The following is a 21,356-nucleotide window of genomic DNA, read 5'->3' as shown; positions in this document are numbered from 1 at the left end:
TGTCGTATCTTCCTGTTTTAATCCTCCTAAGTTCTAGTTTCTTACTTTCACTTAGTACTGCTTTCCTAGAAGGGTTTTGTCAGATCCACGAGAGCAAGGTTTCTGTAATAAAAGTTAACTTCTTGGAAATGTTAAAGGGTTTTGGTTCCAAAGAGAGATTTACTTCTTTTTCATTTATGTGTTGCTTACTTTTTCATTCATTATTAAACTGTGTTGCAAATAAAGCAACTAAGATAAATTATAGCGGAGCTCCACCCGCGCGCGAAGCGCGCGCGTGGACGGAGCCCCATAGCTAAGGAAATGTGGTAATCTACCCATCCGAGAAAATTTGGTAATCACGTGACCGTACGACCGTCCGTCCGCACCACAGGGAAACCAATGTTTACTCTCACACTTTCTAGCTAGTTTGGGAGCCCAATAGAAAACTAATTGCACGTCAATGTTGTGATCAATTAACAGCTGTCAAAACAGGATATCCGCTGACCAGTATCACCTGACCGTACCGCGGGCTCAAGTGTTGACCCATCGAGGTCGAGTACTTTTTTGAAGTTATCCGCTGACAAATTACCAGTTTCAAATGATCGCCTGCTCAAGTCTATTTTTCCAATGATTCATATGAAATATGTTGTGTTTATGTCACTATGGCCCCGCACTGTCAAGATTTTGATTTCAAACTGACCTCGGATGCGAAAATTCAGCCACTTTTTTAAAAATAAAGGCGGGGAAGACCTTTTCTTACCATGGTCACGCGTTGGTCACGCTCTACGTTCAATTTTTTTACTCTGATTGGTCAAAATTTGACAGGTGAGTTCATGCGGAAAATTTATGCAGCATCTTGAAAGTTGTTTACTTTGACAGCAAAAGCTGACAGAGTTTTGTGTCAACTTGTGATGTTTTTAACTGTCTTTTTCAACTGGATGTACAAAATGAAATACAGCTGCTATCAAGAGTCTTCTGTTATCCATGGCTGGTTTGTTTATTAGGTTTTTGGTTGAGAAATGCGTCGTTTGTCAAAATTAGGTAATTCGATTTCGGATGATTCGGATGGCAACGTTTTCGTGTTTCACCTTGTTCAATACGTAAGAGGGTTTAAAAGTCTCAAGCAACTATGGCCTCCTTGATATCTTTCAGAAACTGAATCTCGAATGGTAAGCCTGAGTAATTATTGTATTTGGTGTTTGTTTTTGTTACATCTATTTTCTTGAAGTCGAGCACAGTTTATGCCGCACGTTTGTTGAGATTTGAGTCAATGGTCTGATCTAGTATCAGGTTTGATATAAGCTTACAGAACTTTAAAAGGCCTTCAGATATATTTTCTCACGGCAAATAGAAAAAAAAACGTTCCAAGAATATTTAGTTATAAGTTTGGCTGTAGAAAGAAAACTATGAGTGATTTTCTTGTTTCGTGGAGTTCATCTTTGAAAAAAAACAAACACCGGGAGGCCGGCTGAAAGTAAAACAAAATAAACTTAAGCTTAAGCTTTAAGCTTAAGCTTTAAGCTTAAAGACTCAGGATTTTTAGAGACACTTTAATACTTGTCTTCGTGAATGAAAATTGTTGTCTCTTTAAATGTTTGACCGAATTATATTTCTTTTATTGATTGTTAGTAGTCTCTCTTGCAATTTTGATCGCTTGTCCGTGGTGTTTGTTTTCATCGTTCATGAACATCGCTTGCAGGAGTACTTAGAAATGTCGCGCGTATCAAACGCTTTATAAGATTACACATCGTTATAACTGGAACCATTAAATAACAAAAAATAATGATAATAAATTCGTTATTATGTTGAAGCGTAACTCTGTTAAAGTTCATCCAAACACTCGACCACACTGACAGCTCGCACTCAAAATGAGAACCGGCTGGCCGTATGGGTGATTTTGGAAATTTTTTGAACGGTTTCGCTAAAAGCCCACGATTGATCGTCCTGAACATTGAAAAATTGTGAAATGCCGTATTCTGTCCGAGGTCTGTATGATAAAAAGTACTGTTTCATCTCAGATGTGATGTATAAAAAGTATAAAAAGTTGGTTTACACACCCTCAGATTTGTTGACAAGAATTTGTAAAGTAAACCTGTCGAACGCAAAAAAATGCGGCCTGATTTGTTTTCTAAGAATTTGTTTTCGAGGCCTAATCTACTGTGATCAAGAGCCATCATGGCTCTTGAATGTGATAGAAGATGTTTGCTATTTTTTGGGTGTACATATATTTAGGCTATCAACTCAATGTAAGATGTTTCACTCTAAAATAACTTATCCTTTCCCTCAAAAGTCACATGTATGTGCCCTTAAGTTAACTGATTTGTGGATTACAAGTTTATTGTTTGATTTAAAAGATAAATTTATTAATGGGAGCTTCGCTTTTAGCCCTGGCTAAATCTATATATTAGTATTTAGTGATCTTCATGAGACTAGAATAAGAACTTTTTTGATCGTTATGATGAAGGTCAAAATATACATTGGCAGTGTTTTCGAAGTAGATTTCTAGAGTGAAACTGGATAGCTTACAACCGTTTTCCTAAAGACTACTTTTAGATTGTAACCAAGAAGAAATATAAGCAAGTTGAGTATGAACGTAGTTATGAATAGGACTGTTGTTGTTGACAGTGACTGACGTTTCGACAACCTGTGCGGTAGTCATCTTCAGAGTCAAAGTGAGTTGTATCACGTCAGTGGATGGTATTAAAATCTGGTCATTGAGCTGATTGGTCCTGATTAAGTTGCGATGTTATTAGACTAAGTAATGTTCACTCGTTAACGTTCACCAGGACGATCATACTCACTGGCGGATCCAGGGTAGTGGCCCGGGCCCCCTCCTTATTTTTAGACCAAACTGAGGCCTGAAGGGCCGAAAAAAAATTTTTGGAGACCGTGCCGACCCCCGCCCCCTTCCTTATCTCAAGGTCTGGATGACCGGACTCCCCCGTTATCTCAATGTCTGGATTCGGCACTGATACTCGACCTACTTATGGAATGACTCCTGGGTTCAAACCTTTCACACAAGAAGCCGGTTGATAATTTATGGTTTTATTGTAACTTGTGTAAATCTCAATATGATCATGATCGTCTTATCAGCAGATCGAAACAAAACACACCTCACAACATGGATTTACGGGCTTGAGACTATTTGAGTTGAAACTACAGTTCCCTAGTACGCCACTCACACCTTAAGGTCGACGGTCTGAATTAACAGTCGAATTTTATAGTTTGGGTCGACTTTAGCGGGTATTTGGTTCAGCACATGTTACAATGTTGGCTAGTTATTTACAAAAAAAACGAGCTATCAACCGAAACGAATCAATTTGTTATCAGGAAATATTGAGACTTTTTACGTTCATAGATTACTCTTTCCCCATTAAATGGGCAGGCATTACACATTTTCACAGAGCTTACGATCCGAAAATAGGCTAACGTGTACGCTAAGTTAGGAGGGAATGTGAGAGATTTATTCCAATAATAAGGGGTGGCATATTCAGTCGGTCCTATACAGTGAATAATCGCCGGAAAGTGTTAAGTGGACGTCACATATATCTTACCCTACCTTGCTTTGATATGCTTCGTTGAGATCCTTCGCCTTCAAGAAAAAGAACGTTTCCTACTACGGGAAGAGAAGTGAAGCGAGGACCGCTTGGCATGTTTCTGGACTCGTACAGTATCATCAGATAATGTAAAATGAACAGTAGAAACAAGGATTAGGAAACTGTCAATCGTGGCGAGTACCATTTTAGATGCTGGTGTTCTTATCAAATCAAGTGATCAATGCAGTAAAGCTGAGGTCGAGCACCACTCAACAACAACTGCGCCATTATCTATTTTGTGCAGGGAAAGTCACGCAACCCCTCACTTACGACAGACAATCACCCTATGCCTAACCTCGTTCCCAGGGAGAGGTGCCCTACTGGACTAGAAAAGACAGACCATGGAAACAAGTGACAAGTGAACCGTTTTTTTTTTTGGCGGGGAAATTGTTTCCAGTAAATCCTGTTTTGTTCTGCAGAATGTGTAAATAATTTCCAGTTTTTTGATAGCGTATAGTTCTGTTATAGCATGGGATAAGGTGCTGTTTTCAAAGTAATATTGTCTGCCTCTAAACCTTTCAAAAAGGAAAAAGACGAAATGACCTGAACTGCACATTTGCAATTTACTTACTATGTATGTAACTTTTTCACGCAATTAATAAAATGTTTTTAGACTTCCTGCCTTGACTGCCTCCCACGCCGTTTGAAACCTCACTAACTACTTGATTATCGACTAAGCATACGTTCATTATTATCTTTGATAAACGAATAAATATGTGGTAAATAAGTGCTACAGGTGTTATAATCAGCCTGTCACAAACAGGGGACAATATGCAGGATGCATTCATATAAATGTAACCTTCAAGAGTTTTTATGTTGCAAAGTGGATAGAGTATCCTCCTGGTGTTTAGCCTGAGATCATGCCCTCTCCCTGTTATCCCTTTGTGTCTCTCACGGAAAGAGGGCATGACACATTTCTTTGTCGGATCACATGTAAAAAAGCCAGAATCTTGACTTTTTTCTGATTGGACAGGAAACAATGTGGATGATTTGCGCTGTTACGATTGGCCAAAATTCCGCTATCCGTTAGTTGTTGTTGATTTCAGTCTGCATTTTTGCCTGCCAAATGAGCAGTGAATACACACGCGAGTTCGTTTTGAAATTTCTGCCGGCCCAGTTTTCTTGAATTTGAAGAATGCCTAAATAGGAATTTCATCCATTGAAATATTTTCCATCTCATCGTATATTAAAAAGTTGTAGTAAAAAATTCACCATCATCATTTGAATGCAATTTGATACCGGCTGCACAGTTTAAGAAGCGACAAACGGGTTCACTTTTCAAATAATCAATTCATGAGTGGAATCTTGACCAGGTTTGACTGTAATTCCTCCTTCAGAAACCTGCGAATTATTCGGAGCGAGCTCCTGGGAGCGATCTTCGCTTTCACAACTCCTTTCAGTTCGTAAAATATGGTACTTCAGCCTAATTTTTTTTTCACTGTTTCGGCACAGAACGAAGTCAACGAGCTCTTGCCAGTAAATTCTTCATTATTTGTAGCTGTTAAGTCAAGGTACAGCAGCTGCAGCAAGCAGTATTTCATCAGAAAAACAACACATTTGAAATTTTTTTTTAGGAAGCGCCATCTGAACATGGACGTACTTAAAAATTTTCTTTTCCCTAAAATTGATTTCAAAAGAGACATTATTCGCGCCAAAATTTGATTCCCGTCTTGTAAACGCTGATTGGCTAATAACAAGACAGGTAAAGCAGACGTTAGATTATGTGAATTAGGGGGCGATTGACGGCTTGTTAAATAAATGTATCAGGCGTTATTTTTTCCCCTCGGTCCAAAGGAGCAAAGAAGCAAAAAGAAAAAAAAAATCACGCCTGATCTCAGGTTACCTGGTGTTCAGAGGGCCGTAGGTTCAAACCCTGTGGGGAACCCGAGACTTCTTCTTAGTCCCACGCTCGTGACGAGGTGTTTATCACGTTTTTCACATTAATTGTTTTTGTTTTAAAGGAACCGAAACTAACCCAGAGTTATTTCTATTTATCTATCTGCTACAATAGACGTCCTTGTATGTTTTGCCGTTTTCCCAATAAACTTCAGGCCACATGACGTTCCCATCATCATTTCGCGCCCAAAAAACAGGGTGTTTTTACGTTGGTAGTGATCATCTTGTATTGATCCATCAAGAGGAAAATGGTCCATTTAATGCAGCACAGAAGAATACGTTTTTACTTCGAAAACATACATATTCCAGGGCACTTTAAAAATAGTTATAACATAGCGATTACCGTAATTACAGACCATGTTCGGTATTTAACCTGTCGCTTAAATCTTCTTAAACAGTATTACAGCTTTGCTTTAATCAGAGTTCGACATGAGTGTTGGAACCGTAGAAATAATTCATTGCATATAGGCTGTCAACTTTGACGCAAATCAAAAGTGTTATAAAGTGAAGTTTTTGTATTTGACTTCACCTTTAACAAGCATCAAAAGTGTTGCACAGCCACCACATCCTTGAGTTCATCTGTGACGTACGTAAAGGTGAAGTTAAAATTGTTACGTATTTGGCTTCGCCTTCACCAAGGTCAAAGGAGTAAGCAAAGAGGTTATATATCTGTCGGCACTGATTGAAGCGCGTCAAAGGTGAATTCAAAGCCAACTACCATATTTGACTTTACCTTTGACAAAGATCAAAAGTGGAGTAAATCCAATTCTTCGTCCCATGTAATGTTAAGACATTATTAAGACTGTGCTTTTACTTTATACCTGCTATCGTAGAAACCCTGAATAACAGGGTTCATGTCCACTTTCTTTTGATCGCGCGTATCTTGTAGGGAACTGGAAATTGGGTGAGGTTAAAAATTCCCTCCAACTTTGGGGGACAACCATCTTCTTCGGCAACAAAGGTAAACTTCTGAAGCATCCACGACAAGAACAAAAAAAGCTCAACTTTCGCCAGAGATTCCCCTGCACAAACCCGGCGTCCAGCTCCAAAAGGGAAGAAATTACCTTGGTTGGTGATCAACTGCCCGTCCTCGTCAATATGGCGGTACGGATTAAAAACGGTGGGATCTTCCCAACATTTGGAATTCAAATGGACGGATTCCGTATCAACAAAGACGATGGTATCTTTAGGAACCTTGTATCCACAGAGGGTTGTGTCTGTGAGCGTGACATGAGGAACTGCAAGTGGAACTACGTTTCCAACTCGAAGGGCTTCTATAATGGTCGCTTGGAGGAGAGGCAGACGAGTCCGGTTTTCCAAAGAAGGAGTATGGTCACCAACTTCTTCATCTAACTGCAGTTGAATGGTTTCTTGGTACTTTGGGTAGTTAACTAAGAATGCTAGCACCCATTTCATTGTCGTGCTTGTGGTTTCATAGCCTGCAGCAAACATATCTTCAATCGTGTTGATAAAGTAGTCATTAGTAAGGAGGGCGGTTCTATCCTCATTGCTCTCACTTTCAGCTTCAAGTTTGGCATGAAGGAGACCTGTAATTAAATCTTTTACTGGTTTCTCTGGATCAAAATTCCTTTTCCGTTCATTCAGAAATTTGCGAATTATATCAAACATTTCAAAGAAGGGGCCTAAATAGCGTTCATAAACTTTTATTGGCAAGTACTGTGCCAAGGGAAAAAAATCTAAAATCGTTGCCATCTGAGAAAGATCAGCATTCGCTACTGAGTCTACGTTTAATTTCAAAAGCTTGTTCAAATCTGGATTGGTTGTGTCGTAACCTTCTCCAAATGTGATGCCACAAATGACATCGGCAACAGCACGCATCAAGCAATCTGCAGGATCAAAGGGTTGTCCTTGCTGTTTCTCCATGGAAAGAACTAACTTTTCGGCTTGTGTATTAACGCGGCTTTCTATCAGGGGGATGTCCGAGAGGTACTGGCGAAGAGCTGTGGTAAACAGCTTGCGATGAAGCTTCCAGCCAGGACCATAGTTACCAAAAATAATATCTTTACCACCTGAAACATTCAGAAAAGGGGAAAATATGACACCTTTTTTTAATAGCAATGATTTCAAGTGACGGTTTTTCTGGTCTTGTATTGGTGTGAAAACCAACCTCAGTACAAAAAGGTGATCGAGACATTTAAACTATAATGAATGATGGATGTGATTCAACCCCATATTTACTACCTGAGACTGAACTCAAATCCCGCCAGTGAGTTTTGTCTTGAACAAATTGTGTAACAAAGGTCCTTGGACGTGAAATGTACGCAACTTATGAGATGCCTTTTCAATATTTATGAATTTTTTACTTAAATTAGAGCGACATCACGATCGCCTAAATGTTTACAATTACATACCAAGTGTTCCTTCCATTAACGAGTATGTTTGTTGTCTCCCAGCATAGTCAGCGGATTTCTTTATGAGCACCTCCTTAACAGCATCAGGAGTTGAAGCCATAACGAACTTGTAGCTTCCAAGTTTTATCGAGAATACGCGGCCGTAGTTGTCTTTGAGACTGGAAGAAAAGTAGAGTGGTATTGTTTGTGCAACAATTTATTATGCTTTCTTCTGAAACATCTACTACAAGTAAATAATTTTGTTACGTTCTTTGTACTTGACTACAGAGAGTTCTTATGAAATCTACAAGTTTCAAAACTTATATTTTGCACAAGATTAAGCGAAACAGCAGATCGACTACGTACATGTAGGCCAAAAGTTAAACTTTTAATGAGACGAGCCAAATAGTAATTTGGGTTGACATAAACTAAAGCAATTCCCCAAAAAAGGATAAACTGTCCAGATTCTTTTCAAACTTGGCACAACTGATAATCATGTATAGGACATTGAAAAAAGGCAGAAGATAGTTTGAAACAAATGATAACGATCGCTTAGTTCACTTGATTTTTCATAAAGAGGACTGGACAAAACTGCCATCCTGGTTTAAGAGCCAGTCTTACGTGGAGTCCTACCGCGGCACTTTGAGAACAGTGAGTTTATTGTAACGGCTTTAAAAACGTTTGTGCTTCTAATGTAGATCTATTTATTGAGAAATCTTGAAAATTTTAGCTGTCTATTGTATCAGATACATAGCCACTCATTAAAATTTTCTTTAGACTACGTATTAACCAGAAGTAATCACAAAAAATGGAAAAGAGGTCGGTTAAAGTTTATTACATCAATTCTTTTTAAAGATTGTGACCTTAGGCTTAGTTCACGAAACGTCGAACTTTTCATGTACCGAACTTCATTAAAATAATAGCGGATTCGCGCGCGTGGACGGAGCCCATAGCTAAGGAAACGTTGTAATCTACCCATCCGAGCAAATTTGGTAATCACGTGACCGTGCGCCCGACCGAAAATCCGTCCGCACCACAGGGGAACCAATGTTCAATCTCACACTTTCTAGCTAGTTTGGGAACACAGGAAAATTGATATTGCAGACATATTGCACATCAATGTTGTGATCAACTAACAGCTGTCAAAGCAGAGTATCCGCTGACTAGTATCACCTTACGGTATCGCGGGCTCAAGTGTTCTCCCGTCGAGGTCGAGTATCTTTTTAAGTTTTCCGCTGACAAGTTACTAGATTTCAAATGATCGCGGGCTCAAGGTTTTTTTTCAATTCATGAAATATGTTGTGCTTGTGTGCTGCACAATTATTCAAGCTGACCTCGGACGCGAAAATTCAGTAAGCTATTACAGGCAGGGAAGACAGTTGCTTTTGACTTTTCTCACCATGGTCACGCGTCCAATTTTTATGCTCTGATTGGTCAAAGTTTGACAGGTGAGTTCATGCGGAAAATTTATGCTGCATCTTGAAACTTGTTTACTTTGACAGCTGAAGCTGACAAAGTTTTGTGTCAACTTATGATGTTTTTACCTGTCTTTTTCTACTGGATGTACAAAAGGAAATTCAGCTGTTATCAAGAGTCTTCTGTTTTTCATGGCTAGTTTGTTTATTGGGTTTTTGGTTTAGAAATACTTCACTTGTCAAAGTCGGAAATCCGATTTTGGATGGCATCGTTTTCGTTTTTCACCTTGCTTGGTGCATAAGAGGGTTGAAAAGTCTGAAGCGATTCTTACCCTACTTGATAGCCTCCAGAAGCTGCATCTTGAATGGTAAGCCTGAGTTATTATTGTATTTGATGTTTGTTTTTTATGTCTAATTTAACGAAGTCGAGCGTAGTTTATGCACGTTTGTAAGATTTTAGACAATCAGATCTGACCGAGTATCAGGTTTGATATAAGCTTACAGAACTTTAAAAAGCCTTTAGACATTTTCTCACCGCAAATAGTTCTGGCTGTGAAAGAAAGCTTTGAGCGATTTTCTTGCCTGGAGTTCATCTCTGAAAAAAAGCAAACACCGGGAAGCCGGCTTAAAACATAAACTTAAGCTTTAAGTTTGAAGACTCAGGATTTTTAGAGACACTTAAATACTTGTCTTCGTGAATGAAAATTGTTGTCTCGAGTATACGTTTCACCGAATTATATTTGTTTTTTGATTGTCTTGCAATTTTAATCGCTGTGCCGTTTGTTTTCAGTCGTTCATGAACATCGTTTGCAGGAGTACTCAAAATGCCGCGTATTAAACACTTTTGAAGATTACACATCGTTATAAAACCACTAAATAAAAAAGAGACATAAATTCTTTATTGTGTTGAAGCGTAACTCTATTAATATTCATTCAAACACTCCACAGGTCACAACCGGCCGGCAGAATAGGTGATTTTAAGCTAAAAGCCCACTCGTGCTTCGATCGTCCTGAATATTGAATGAGTGAAATTTGTATTGCAAAATTGTGAAATACTGCATTCTGTCTGAGGTCTGTATGATAAAAACAGCGCCTCATAGTACCGTAAGTTTTACCTCAGATGTGATGTATAAAAGGTTGGTTTACACGCCCCCAGATTTGTTAGCAAGATTTTCTAAAGCAAACTAGTCGAACGCAAAAAAAATTGCCCTGAATTGTTTTCCAAGAATTTTTTTTCCAGGCCTAATCTACCGCGATCACGAGCCATTATGGCTCTTAAATGTGATCGAAGATGATCGCTATTTTTTGGGTGTACATATAGGCTGTGAACTCGATGTAAGACTTGGTTCACTCTTGGACTGTTTGCAAATTATTTTTCTCTAAAATCACTTAGCCTTTCCATCCCTCAAAAGTCACATGAATGTGCTCTACAGTTAACTGATTTGTGGAATACAAGTTTATTGTTTGATTTAAATTACAAATTTATCATTGGGAGCTTCGTTTTTAGCCCTGGTTAAATACCTATTTAGAACGACCCAAATGATACAAGTTCGACGGTTGATTCAGACGTCACCTTAGTCGGACTCAATTCAGATATGTAGGACTTAATTGATTGAAACGTCGATCCCTTCATGTTAATTGAAGGGAATAGGTTCGGTACATGAAGAGTTCGACATTTGATCCTGGCCCATTAGTTTTTAGCTCATGGATGACATAGTCATGCCATGGGCTTTCGGAGGCACTCGAACGTAGCGAACGGCACTCGATCACTCACTCACTCACTCACTCAATTCTTATTGATTTATTCATTAAAGTCAAATTAAACACTACTCTTACCTCCCTTACTTAGTATTGCTTTTGCTCCAAGTGCCTTTTACGCATATGTTTGGCATATTCTAGAGGGTACTAGTAAGGCGTAGATTTTTTCCCGACGCAAAAGAGTGGCCAGCTGAAGATGGGTTTTGTATAAATGGAAATATTCTAAAGAACACTGACAATATCATCTCCAAGGAACGGACTTGGAATTGTTAAAAGGACATTGACATAATTGAGCGCAGATCATTGTTTTATATTTGGACGAATTGTGCACATTTGTTGCCGATATTACTTGATATGGAGAAGATGCCATGGACAGGAGTGTGAAAGAGCTATCGAAGCCTGACGATGGGATTTCGTTCAGCGAAAAGCGAATAAGCCAAAGAGCCTTAGCTACAAAGAAAAGATCCTCGAATTGTAAATGACGTTGACATTCACATGAGGAAGCAAATTATTTCACAAGTAAAAAGCGTTAAATAAAAATGCTGCGCTGATAACAAGTTTCTAGAATATTCAGGTGCACATGCAATCGGATACTTCGACTGTGTCGGGTTTGAATTCCTAAGGTCAGAACACGTACAGCTTCGGGCAGGGATCTAGCTCCCTTAAAAGCGTGAGTGCTATAGAGATGCTAAAAAGTTACCGAAGAAATGCTGACGAAATACGAAATGCTTTTTAAAACCGACACTGTATGCCAAAAAGCAGATGCCAAAAACCAAATGCTAAAGAATGCAAAAATGATCTATCAAGTAACCAACATACTGAGAAAGTCATGAAATATTAAAAAAACTAAGGTGGAAAGTGAATATGTTACAGTACCCAAGCAGTTTAAAACAAATGAATTTCAAAACGGAATGTTTCTCAAGCCTTCTATTTACTATAAACATGATCATGAGGTTCTATTTGTTAACTTACGATATTCACTATTGTTTTTACATGTTATTGTTAGAGACCGGGTCAGTCAACCGAAACTAAGAGAATATTGGGACTGTGAAAGAAAAAACATTGCCACGTTCGTGGAGTTTTTATTTCTGAAAGAGATATATAGGCTAAAAACGCTACATTGAGCACGTACTTGTACGTAGCCCGATTCTCCGATGGCCAAAGGTTGGCTCTTGTAAAGCGTAAACCGTCGGAGAATCATGTTAACATGCACGCCGCCCAAACTTGGAGGTATTAAATGAAAGCGAATTATTTTAATCCTACTAACGGCTTGCAAATTCAGGTACTCTTCAAGCAAGTTGCTCTGATACTCTGAATCATCGACGAAACGTTTGCTGTATTAACCCTGATGGGTCAAACGGGCATTACACATTTTTACTGACCTTTGGAAAGCATCGTTAAGTTTCTTCGCCTTGAGGTCGAGGGAAAGAAAGTTTCCTAATATGGGAAGAGTAGTAAAGCGAGGACCCGGAGGCATGTTTCTGAACTCGTAGAGGATCATCAGGTAATGTAAAATGAACAGTAGAAGCAACAAAAGGAGAATATTTCCGAGGCTTAGGAAACTGTAAATCGTGGCAAGTACCATGTTGAATGTTCGTGTTGTGATAGAATCCCTGCTCACCTCATTTAATACTGGGTGACCGCTGAGCAAAAGCGTCCATATCTAATTTTGCTTAATTTGTGCAAAGGAAGTCACGCAACGGCCCTCAGTAACGATCAACCACACAAATTTGAAAAAATTAACTAGTTAACTAAAAAAAGGTCTCTTGCCCTTCTTTTCTTCCGCCAAAATAAACAGGATTAATCACCTTTATCAAAGTGCCGACGACCAAAACATGCTACCAAACTTTTATAATCATTATTGCCCATAATACACCTTACTTACCCCTATCCCAACACCCACCTCCCCCAAACACTCCACCAAAAAAAAGAATTACATACCCATTGTTTCCAATTTCCCCTGGGTAGAACAGTCGTCGGGAGAGAAATTAAAAACAACGCTGATGCAATATGAAAATGGTAAATCATTACTGCTAATAGTCAAAAAAGCAGAAGAAAACCGCCGAGAGTCAAGTGAAGGTAAAGAGTTTTCCTTTTTATAAAACATTTCGCGCCAAAAATAGGGTGTTCGGTAGGATCCAGCCCCCCATCGTCTGATTGTGCGGTAGTAGGCAATAACGTCGGTGGTGATCATCTTGTATTGATCGGCGATCAAGAGGAAAATGGTCCATTTAATACAGCACACACAAAAAAAGTTTTTACTTCAAAAATGTACATATTCCAGGGCACTTTCAATTAGCAATTATTGAATGAGGCTGAGTAGGATATGAAGAATTCTGCAGATCGAGGACGGTGTTATCCACCGAGGCCGAAGGCGGAGTTGGATCACACCCTCCGAAATCTGCAGAATTCTTCACATCCTGCGATAGCCGAATTAAATAATTGCTTTATTATTCATTCAAAATAATTCAATTTTAAAAACAAGCTAAAAATGCTTACCTCGGTCGATGTTAAGTTCACATGGATAGTGCATCTTTTTCGGGAAATTTAGCAGATAAAGGTCTGCTCAGGTCTGCAAATATACTCCAAATAGCAGATGTTGTCCGTCGAGTTGACTTTTCGCTGTTCTTGCTATTTTTTTAGACAACATTTCGCCGTGAAACGAGTACAATGTCCGCCCGACAGTTCCGCCATTTTGTTCAAACAACCAAAACAACTCAACTTCGTCCCCAGGTTTCCTCGGTCAACGGTTCAATATAAGAAATTATTGAACCGATGACGTCATTTTGACGTCATCGGTTCAATATGACAGTTTAGCCGCTGGTTATGGTGAATAATGCGTGTGGTTTTACCCAATCAGAAACGGCGAAATATTTTGAATGAATAATAACAATAGTTATCAGACAGCGATTACCATAATTACCGATCATGTTCGATATTGGATTTGTTTCTTGAATTTTCTTAAACAGTATTACAGCTTTCCTTTTACCAGTTTCAACATGAGTGATCGAAACCAAGAAACAATTCATAGCATATACTTTGTGTCAACTTTGACACAAATCAAAAGTGTTGAAAAAGTGTAGTTTTTGTATTTGACTCCATCTTTGACGTACGTCAAAGGTGAAGTCATAATTGTTACGTATTTGACTTCACTTTCACCAAGGTCAAAGGAGTAAGCAAAGAGGTTATATATTTGGTGGCACCATTGAAACGCGTCAAAGGTGAATTCAAAGCCGACTACCACATTTGACTTTACGTTTGACATAGATCAAAAGGCCAGTAAATACAATTCTTCGTCTCATGTAATGTTAAGACATTATTAAGACTGTGCTTTTACTTTATACTTGCTATCTTAGAAACCCTGAGTAATAGGGTTCGTGTTCACTTTCTTTTAATGGCGCGTATCTTGTAGGGAACTGGAAATTGGGTGAGGTTAAAAATTCCCTCCAACTTTGGGGGACAACCATCTTCTTCAGCAACAAAGGTAAACTTCTGAAGCATCCACGACAGGAACAAAAACAGCTCAACTTTCGCCAGAGATTCCCCTGCACAAACCCGGCGTCCAGCTCCAAAAGGGAAGAAATTACCTTGGCTGGTGATCAACTGTCCGTCTTCGTCAATGTGGTGGTATGGATTAAAAACGGTTGGATCTTCCCAGCATTTGGGATCTAAATGAACCGATTCTGTGTCAACAAAGACGATGGTATCTTTAGGAACTCTATATCCACAGAGGGTTGTGTCTGTGAGCGTGACATGAGGAACTGCAAGTGGACCTACGTTTCCAGCTTGAAGGGCTTCTATAATGGTTGCTTGGAGGAGAGGCAGACTAGACCGGTTTTTCAAAGAAGGAGTCTGGTCACCAACTACTTCATCTAACTGTCGCTAAATGTCTTCCCGGTAACTTCGGTAATTGACCAAGAATGCCAGCACCCATTTCATTGTGGTGCTTGTGGTTTCATAGCCTGCTGCAAACATGTCTTCAATCGTGTTGATGAAGTAGTCATCAGTGAGGAGGGCGGTTCTGTCCTCATTGCTCTCACCTTCAGCTTCAAGTTTGGCATGAAGGAGACCTGTGATTAAATCTATTACTGGTTTTTTCTGGGTCAAAATTCCTTTTCCGTTCTTTCAGAAATTTACGAATTATATCAAACATTTCAAAGAAGGGGCTTAAAAAGCGTTCATAAACTTTTATAGGCAAGTACTGTGCCAAGGGGAAAAAATCTAAGATCGTGGCCAGCTGAGAATCATAAGCATTCGCTGCTGAGTCTACGTTTAATTTCAAAAGCTTGTTCAAATCTGGATTGGTTGTGTCGTAACCTTCTCCAAAGGTGATGCCACAAATGACATTGGCAACAGCACGCATCAAGCAATCTGCAGGATCAAAGGGTTGTCCTTGCATTTTCTCCATGGAAAGAACTAACTTTTCGGCTTGTGTATTAACGCGGCTTTCAATCAGGGGGATGACCGAGAGGTACTGGCGAAGAGCTGTGGTAAACAGCTTACGGTGAAGCTTCCAGCCAGGACCATAGTTTCCAAAAATAATATCTTTACCTCCTGAAACATTCAGAAAATTAAAGGGGAAAATATGACTCTCTTTTTTTCATAGCAATGATTTCAAGTGACGGTTTTTCTGGTCTTGTAATGGTGACGGATTTAGGAAAGCAAGTCTTTCGAAACGGCCTTTACCCAATTGCAAGTAAAATTAAAAATAGTAACGCGATTCCCTGAGCTTCATCATAAACTGTAGATGACCGAATCTCAAACAAACACTGACATCCAGCTGGCGCCTTAAAACCGCCCACGTTATTTGTCAATTTCATCTCGGTTGTTTGGAACGATTTAGATGATCGAGCTGTTCTGCACGTTCAGAAGAAAACCAGCAACCATTCAGATTACCTGGATGATCATCTGAATACCTACCTTAGAAAAGAAAGGTGTTTGAATTATGTAACAAAGGTCCTTGTGCCTTGTACGTGAAATTTACGTATCTTACAAGATGCCTTTTTAATGTTGACGAGTTTTTTACTTAAATTAGAGCAACATCACGATTGCCTGACTGTTCCACATAACGTAGGGGCAAAAAATTATATACAAATTACATACCAAGTGTTCCTTCCATTACCGAGTATGTTTGTTGTCTCCCAACATAATCAGCGGATTTCTTTATGAGCACCTCTTTAACAGCATCTGGAGTTGAAGCCATAACGAACTTGAAGCTTCCAAGTTTCATCGAGATACGCGGCCATAGTTGTCTTTGAGACTGGAAAAAGGAGAGCTATATTAATTGTGCACCAGTCTATTATGCTTTCTTCTGAATTATCTACAACACGTAAATGATAATGATATCTTTTTTGAAGTTGAGTACAGAGAAAATCTTTGAAACTTGTGTAACTCACTGTAAAAGCGAAAAAACATATCGACCACATACATGTAGGCCAAAAGTTGAACTTTAAATGAGACGAGCCAAATTGTAATTTGGGTTGACTTGACGTAAATTAAAGTAATTCAATTTAGAATGCTGTACTATCCAGATTCTCTTCTAACTTGGCAGAATTGATAGTCATGAATATAAGGACATTTAAGCAAATTTAAACGATCGTTTAGATCATTTGAATTTTCATAAAGTGAGTTTATTGTACGGCTTCAGAAACGTCTGTCCTTCTGATGTGGACTATTCATTCTTGTACTATCATTTAGAAACCTTGAAAATTTTAGCTGTCTGTTGTATCAGACATATAGACCCTCATTAAAGTTTTCGTTACGCATTACACTATAAACTAGAAGTAATCAGACATAATGGAAAAGAGGTCGGTTAAAGTTTATTTCATCAATTCTTTTAAAAATAGTGACCTTGGACCCAGTTCACGAGACGTCGAACTTTTCACGTACCGAACTTGATACTTATTTAAACAACCCAAATGATACAAGTTCGACGGTTGATTCGGACGTAAAACTTAGTTAGTCGGACTCAATTCATTTTTTAGCTATTTTGAAAAATAGCTCATATGTCAGTGGTGTGAGCGTATGTATCTTTGTCACTTTGTGGTTTTTTATGTTCGGATGTTTGTTGCAGGAGCCAATAAGGTTGAAGGTACTATGAGTTGATGCTTAGGAACCAATGAGATCTTGGCATCTATTAAACATGGCATTGCTAAAGGTCAAACAAGGGCACTTTAAGACCGCCATATTGACTCTTCACAATTTTCTCGTCTTTTATTGCGGCTACAGGTGTTTAGAAACAATACATAGAGAATACTTGATGGAAAGTGCTAGCGTACGGTATTTACGCACGAGTTGTTGACGTATCAGACGTTTCTGATACAAAAACAACGAGTGCGTAAATACCGTACAAAGCACTTTCCATGTGGTATTGTGTTTATTATATACATACTGAGACATTCATCATTTTGGCGGCCTTTTATTTTAAATCTTTCAAAAATGTTAAAATTTACCGCTACACGCTTACCGCAAATGACAACGAAAGCGACGTATCAGCTTTTAAGTAAAAAAGTTTTTTAAAAACATAAATGGCGGTAAGGATATGAGGTAATCCAAGAACCATAAGTAATCTTAACTGTTTGTTCTCAATGCGCAATTGAAAATGAGTGAATTTAAGTAAAATGGCCGGTTTCAATATAAACTTAAGCTTAAATGAAAGGCAAAGTAGCTCCGACAAAAAGCACAACAAAAGCTTACGTCTCGTTCTGTTTTTCCCTTTCCGCTGTTGCTTCGCCCGCTGTCTACCGTTTTCTTTATCGACAGTGAAACAAACGAAGCTATTCCACTCCATTTCCGAAATGGTTTTCACTTTTTTAGCGAGAAAAACTCTTTGAGTAAAACTTTTCTCGTTGCATGTGTGCGAAGCGGCGCTGCAAGATGCAATAAAAGGCGGGAATTTTGGCGCGAAACTCACACAGCTCTGTGGCTTCTTATTGGACGTATCATTTTTCTCACACGTGAAAAAACATCGTTCGCGATTCTGATTGGACGTGTCATTTTTTTCACGTGTGAAAACCATCGTTCGCTCCTCTGATTGGCTAGAACTAATTTGCGTACAAAAATTTACGAGATAGCTTTTTGGTGAGTATTTCTCAGTATGTATATAATAAATTAAATATCTTCATGATTCAAACGCTCTGTACAATGATACAGATGTTTAAGGATTCATATTTTAGTGTGGATGCTGCTTCAAGACATTTCTGACCTAATTCGGCTATCGCAAACGGTACAACGCAGATATGAGTTCTGTTTCACCTGTTTCAAGGTAGAGTATAAAAGATCATTTATTTTCAAAGCTCTTCCAATAAAACAATAATTGATATTTAGATATGGACTTTAACTCGAAAGTATACGGCCTATAAATTGTGGTTTTAAAAAATTGAAAGGCATCTTATTTTTTTGAAAGCTGCACCGAGTATTGTTAATCCTGTATACAAGCCTTCTTCTCTCGCTTACTAAGTTCAAAAGACCTTTTTCGTTCCGGCAAAAAAAAACATGAATGAGTGAACAACATGATATATCCTTCCTGCTTACTAAGTATTATACTTATTGAAACGTATATTATTGAGTAAAGAAGCGTAACTTAAGTAGAAACAGTAGCGTTAGGGAATAAAATTGGAAAAAGCTAGTTGAGACAATAATTAGATATTGTTTTATTTAGTGGAATAACATGATATGAGTAGAAATATATTTCGGCAGTTCGATAATTTTCTTGGAAGTTAATAAATGTTGGGCTATCAACCTTGACGTTGCATGAAGCATAATTTAATTGGCGATGTTGTAAAAGCCGAGATGATGACGTGCGAATTGTAAAAGGGTTAAAGTCCAACATCTTCGAATTCACGTGCAAATTGTGTGCTTTTTATAATTCTGTTTACTGGATTACTGTGTGATAACTGGAATTCCCTCACGTAACAACCACGAAAGGGGCAAAGTCCGATACTTTTACATGCAAACTGTGTGATTCTACATCTCATGCTGGCTTTTCACAGTAATAATAGTATCTTGAGCGAATGAAGACATCCTTAGTTTTTCGAAGTTTTGTAACTAGTGCCTAAGCAAAGGCTCTTTTCTTTTAACAAGCAATAACTTATAACACCTTCATTAAAGTAGAATCGTACGTGACAACCTCGCGAATAGTGATGATGCAACCATCTAAAACAATGATGAAAATCCTGACATTTCTTAGCTATTCGGTATTCGACGAGCTTCATCATTCTAAGAAACCATGAAGAAACCTTGAAACTTTCGATTCTTCCCTCTCAGCAACTTTTGGTGAGTTGATAGTCATAATACTTTAACAATTTGTTGATTTTGCACCAGATGTGAGAAGGAAAGACAAAGAAAAGTGAATCTATAGTATAAGGATCGAATCAGCTATGCGCAACGGTTCTCGTTTTCATTAACGTACAGCAATACCCAATTTCGCACAAAACAAAGCCTTAATTTAGTATTAAAACAGTAGATTGCCGATACTGTTACACTGAAGCATTCAAAATAGCACATGCACGTAAAACGTGCCTATGTTCCAATATGTCAATGGTCTACAATGCTTACTTATTGCAGTAATTTCTGCATTGTTCGCATTAGGTTCATCACATGAAAAAGTTCGATGTCCCTCCACAGGGGCACGCAACGAGAATATAGTTCAAACCTACTTAAACATAGCATTGTTAAACGTATTTTAGTATTTAAACGGTAGATATAAGCATATCTTTATCCCCTAAAAATTTTTCATCTGTTCGGATTTCCTAACGGAAAGTCTAGTGATCCGAAAATTATAGGGATCAAAACTTACCCTTTCGAAAATTTCAGGCAGAAAAAAGGCTCCCGAAAATTCTAGGTGGCCTTTATAGGGTAAAAATCCGTTAAAAATGGGCAATTACACCATTTTTTATATGTTCGAGAATTCCTAGGAGAGGCAGGCAAGCAAGAAATTTAACAAAAAATGTTCCGAAAATTTTAGATCTCAGATCGTCTTCCGAACAGATATTTTTCCGAAAATTGACGTTGGGTGCCCCTGCCTCCACAGTCAAATTCCCATGTGGGCCGCTCGTTTTTAATTAATCGGTAGACCCAAATTAGATATGTCAGACGTAATTGATGTATTTAAAAGAAAGGATTAGGTTCGGTGCATGAAAAGTTGGACATTTGATCTGGGCCTATTAGTTCTTATAACAGTAGATGGACTGGAAAAAACCTTGGCGCATGGTAAACAGAAACGTCGGTTCACTCTGGACCAAGAATCAATCAAATCTTAACACGAGGCTCTATTTTTTAACTTACGATATTCACTATTGTTTTTACATGTTATTACCTGCAATTAGAAAGCGGGTCAGTCGACCGAAACTAAAAACATTACTACGTTTACGGAGTTTTTTATTCGTGAAAGAGATATATAGGCTAAAAACTCTACATTGAGCATGGACACGACGAATATGTACGTAGCCCGATTCTCCGATGGCCAAAGGTTGGCTCTTGAAGAGCGTAACTGAAACCGTCGGAGAATCATGTTAACATGTACGCTGAACTATCACAGTATCAGGTAATGAAAGCAAATTATTCTATTCCTACTAACGGCTTGCAAATTCAGGTACTCTTCAAGCAAGTTGCTCTGATACTGTGAATCATCGACAAAACGTTTGCTGTATTAACCCTAATGGGTCAAACAGGCATTACACAGTTTCACTGACCTTTGGAAAGCATCGTTAAGTTTCTTCGCCTTGAGGTCGAGGGAAAGAAAGTTTCCTAATATAGGAAGAGTAGTAAAGCGAGGACCCGGAGGCATGTTTCTGAACTCGTAGAGGATCATCAGGTAATGTAAAATGAACAGTAGAAGCAACAAAAGGAGACTATTTCCGAGGCTTAAGAAATTGTAAATCGTGGCAAGTACCATGTTGGATGTTCGTGTTGTGATAGAATCACCTATCAACTCATTTAATACTCGATGACCGCTGAGCTAATGCACCCATATTTAATTTTGCTTAATTTGTGCAAAGGAAGTCACGCAACTCCCAGTACAGATCAAAGACTCTTTTTTGAAAAAATTAACTAATTGACTAAAAAACGTCTGTTACCCTACTTTTCATTTCTTCCGCCAAAATAAACAGGCTTAATCAACTTTATCAAAGTGCTGGCGGCCAAAACATGTCGATGAACTTTTATAATAATGGCAAGTTCTAGTTATACATCCCATGCTTTCGAGTCGTGAATGGCACACCGTGAAATATTTCACGAGCAAACTTGATTTGTAATCTTGTCCCATGCCAATGGCCGTTTTCACACTAGAAACGGATAATCCGTCGAGAAGGGTAATCCGTCTGATATATTTTCCTTCGTAATGTGAATTGGAGACGGAAAAA

General features: G+C 38.5%; 1 protein-coding gene and 1 pseudogene across 1 annotated transcript; both read right to left on the bottom strand.

Annotated features, from left to right (window-relative positions):
* Positions 1–5,791: 5,791 nt before the first annotated feature.
* Positions 5,792–12,551, bottom strand: LOC140949450 (steroid 17-alpha-hydroxylase/17,20 lyase-like). Its single transcript, XM_073398613.1, has 3 exons — positions 12,378–12,551; positions 7,844–8,001; positions 5,792–7,501 (listed from the first exon to the last, which is right to left on the bottom strand). Exons 1-3 carry the CDS (start codon positions 12,494–12,496, stop codon positions 6,324–6,326), a joined length of 1,455 nt encoding a protein of 484 aa, XP_073254714.1. The 5' UTR covers positions 12,497–12,551; the 3' UTR covers positions 5,792–6,323.
* A 1,822-nt stretch (positions 12,552–14,373) lies between these two features.
* On the bottom strand, positions 14,374–20,890 carry LOC140937891 (steroid 17-alpha-hydroxylase/17,20 lyase-like; annotated as a pseudogene).
* Between the last annotated feature and the right edge of the window lie 466 nt (positions 20,891–21,356).

The sequence above is a fragment of the Porites lutea genome, chromosome 1, assembly GCF_958299795.1.
Source record: "Porites lutea chromosome 1, jaPorLute2.1, whole genome shotgun sequence".
Taxonomy (NCBI): Eukaryota; Metazoa; Cnidaria; class Anthozoa; order Scleractinia; family Poritidae; genus Porites; species Porites lutea.
The sequence above is the reverse complement of the archived record's forward strand: the minus strand, read 5'-3'. Positions and strand labels throughout refer to the sequence as shown.

Coding starts and splice junctions, on each gene's coding strand:
- LOC140949450 (XM_073398613.1), bottom strand. CDS start 12,496: ATGATCCTCTACGAGTTCAGAAACATGCCTCCGGGTCCTCGCTTTACT. Junction 8,002..12,377: donor CTTAACGATGCTTTCCAAAG/GTCAGTAAAAAT, acceptor CTTTTCTTCCAG/TCTCAAAGACAACTACGGCC. Junction 7,502..7,843: donor GTTAATGGAAGGAACACTTG/GTATGTAATTGT, acceptor TGAATGTTTCAG/GTGGTAAAGATATTATTTTT.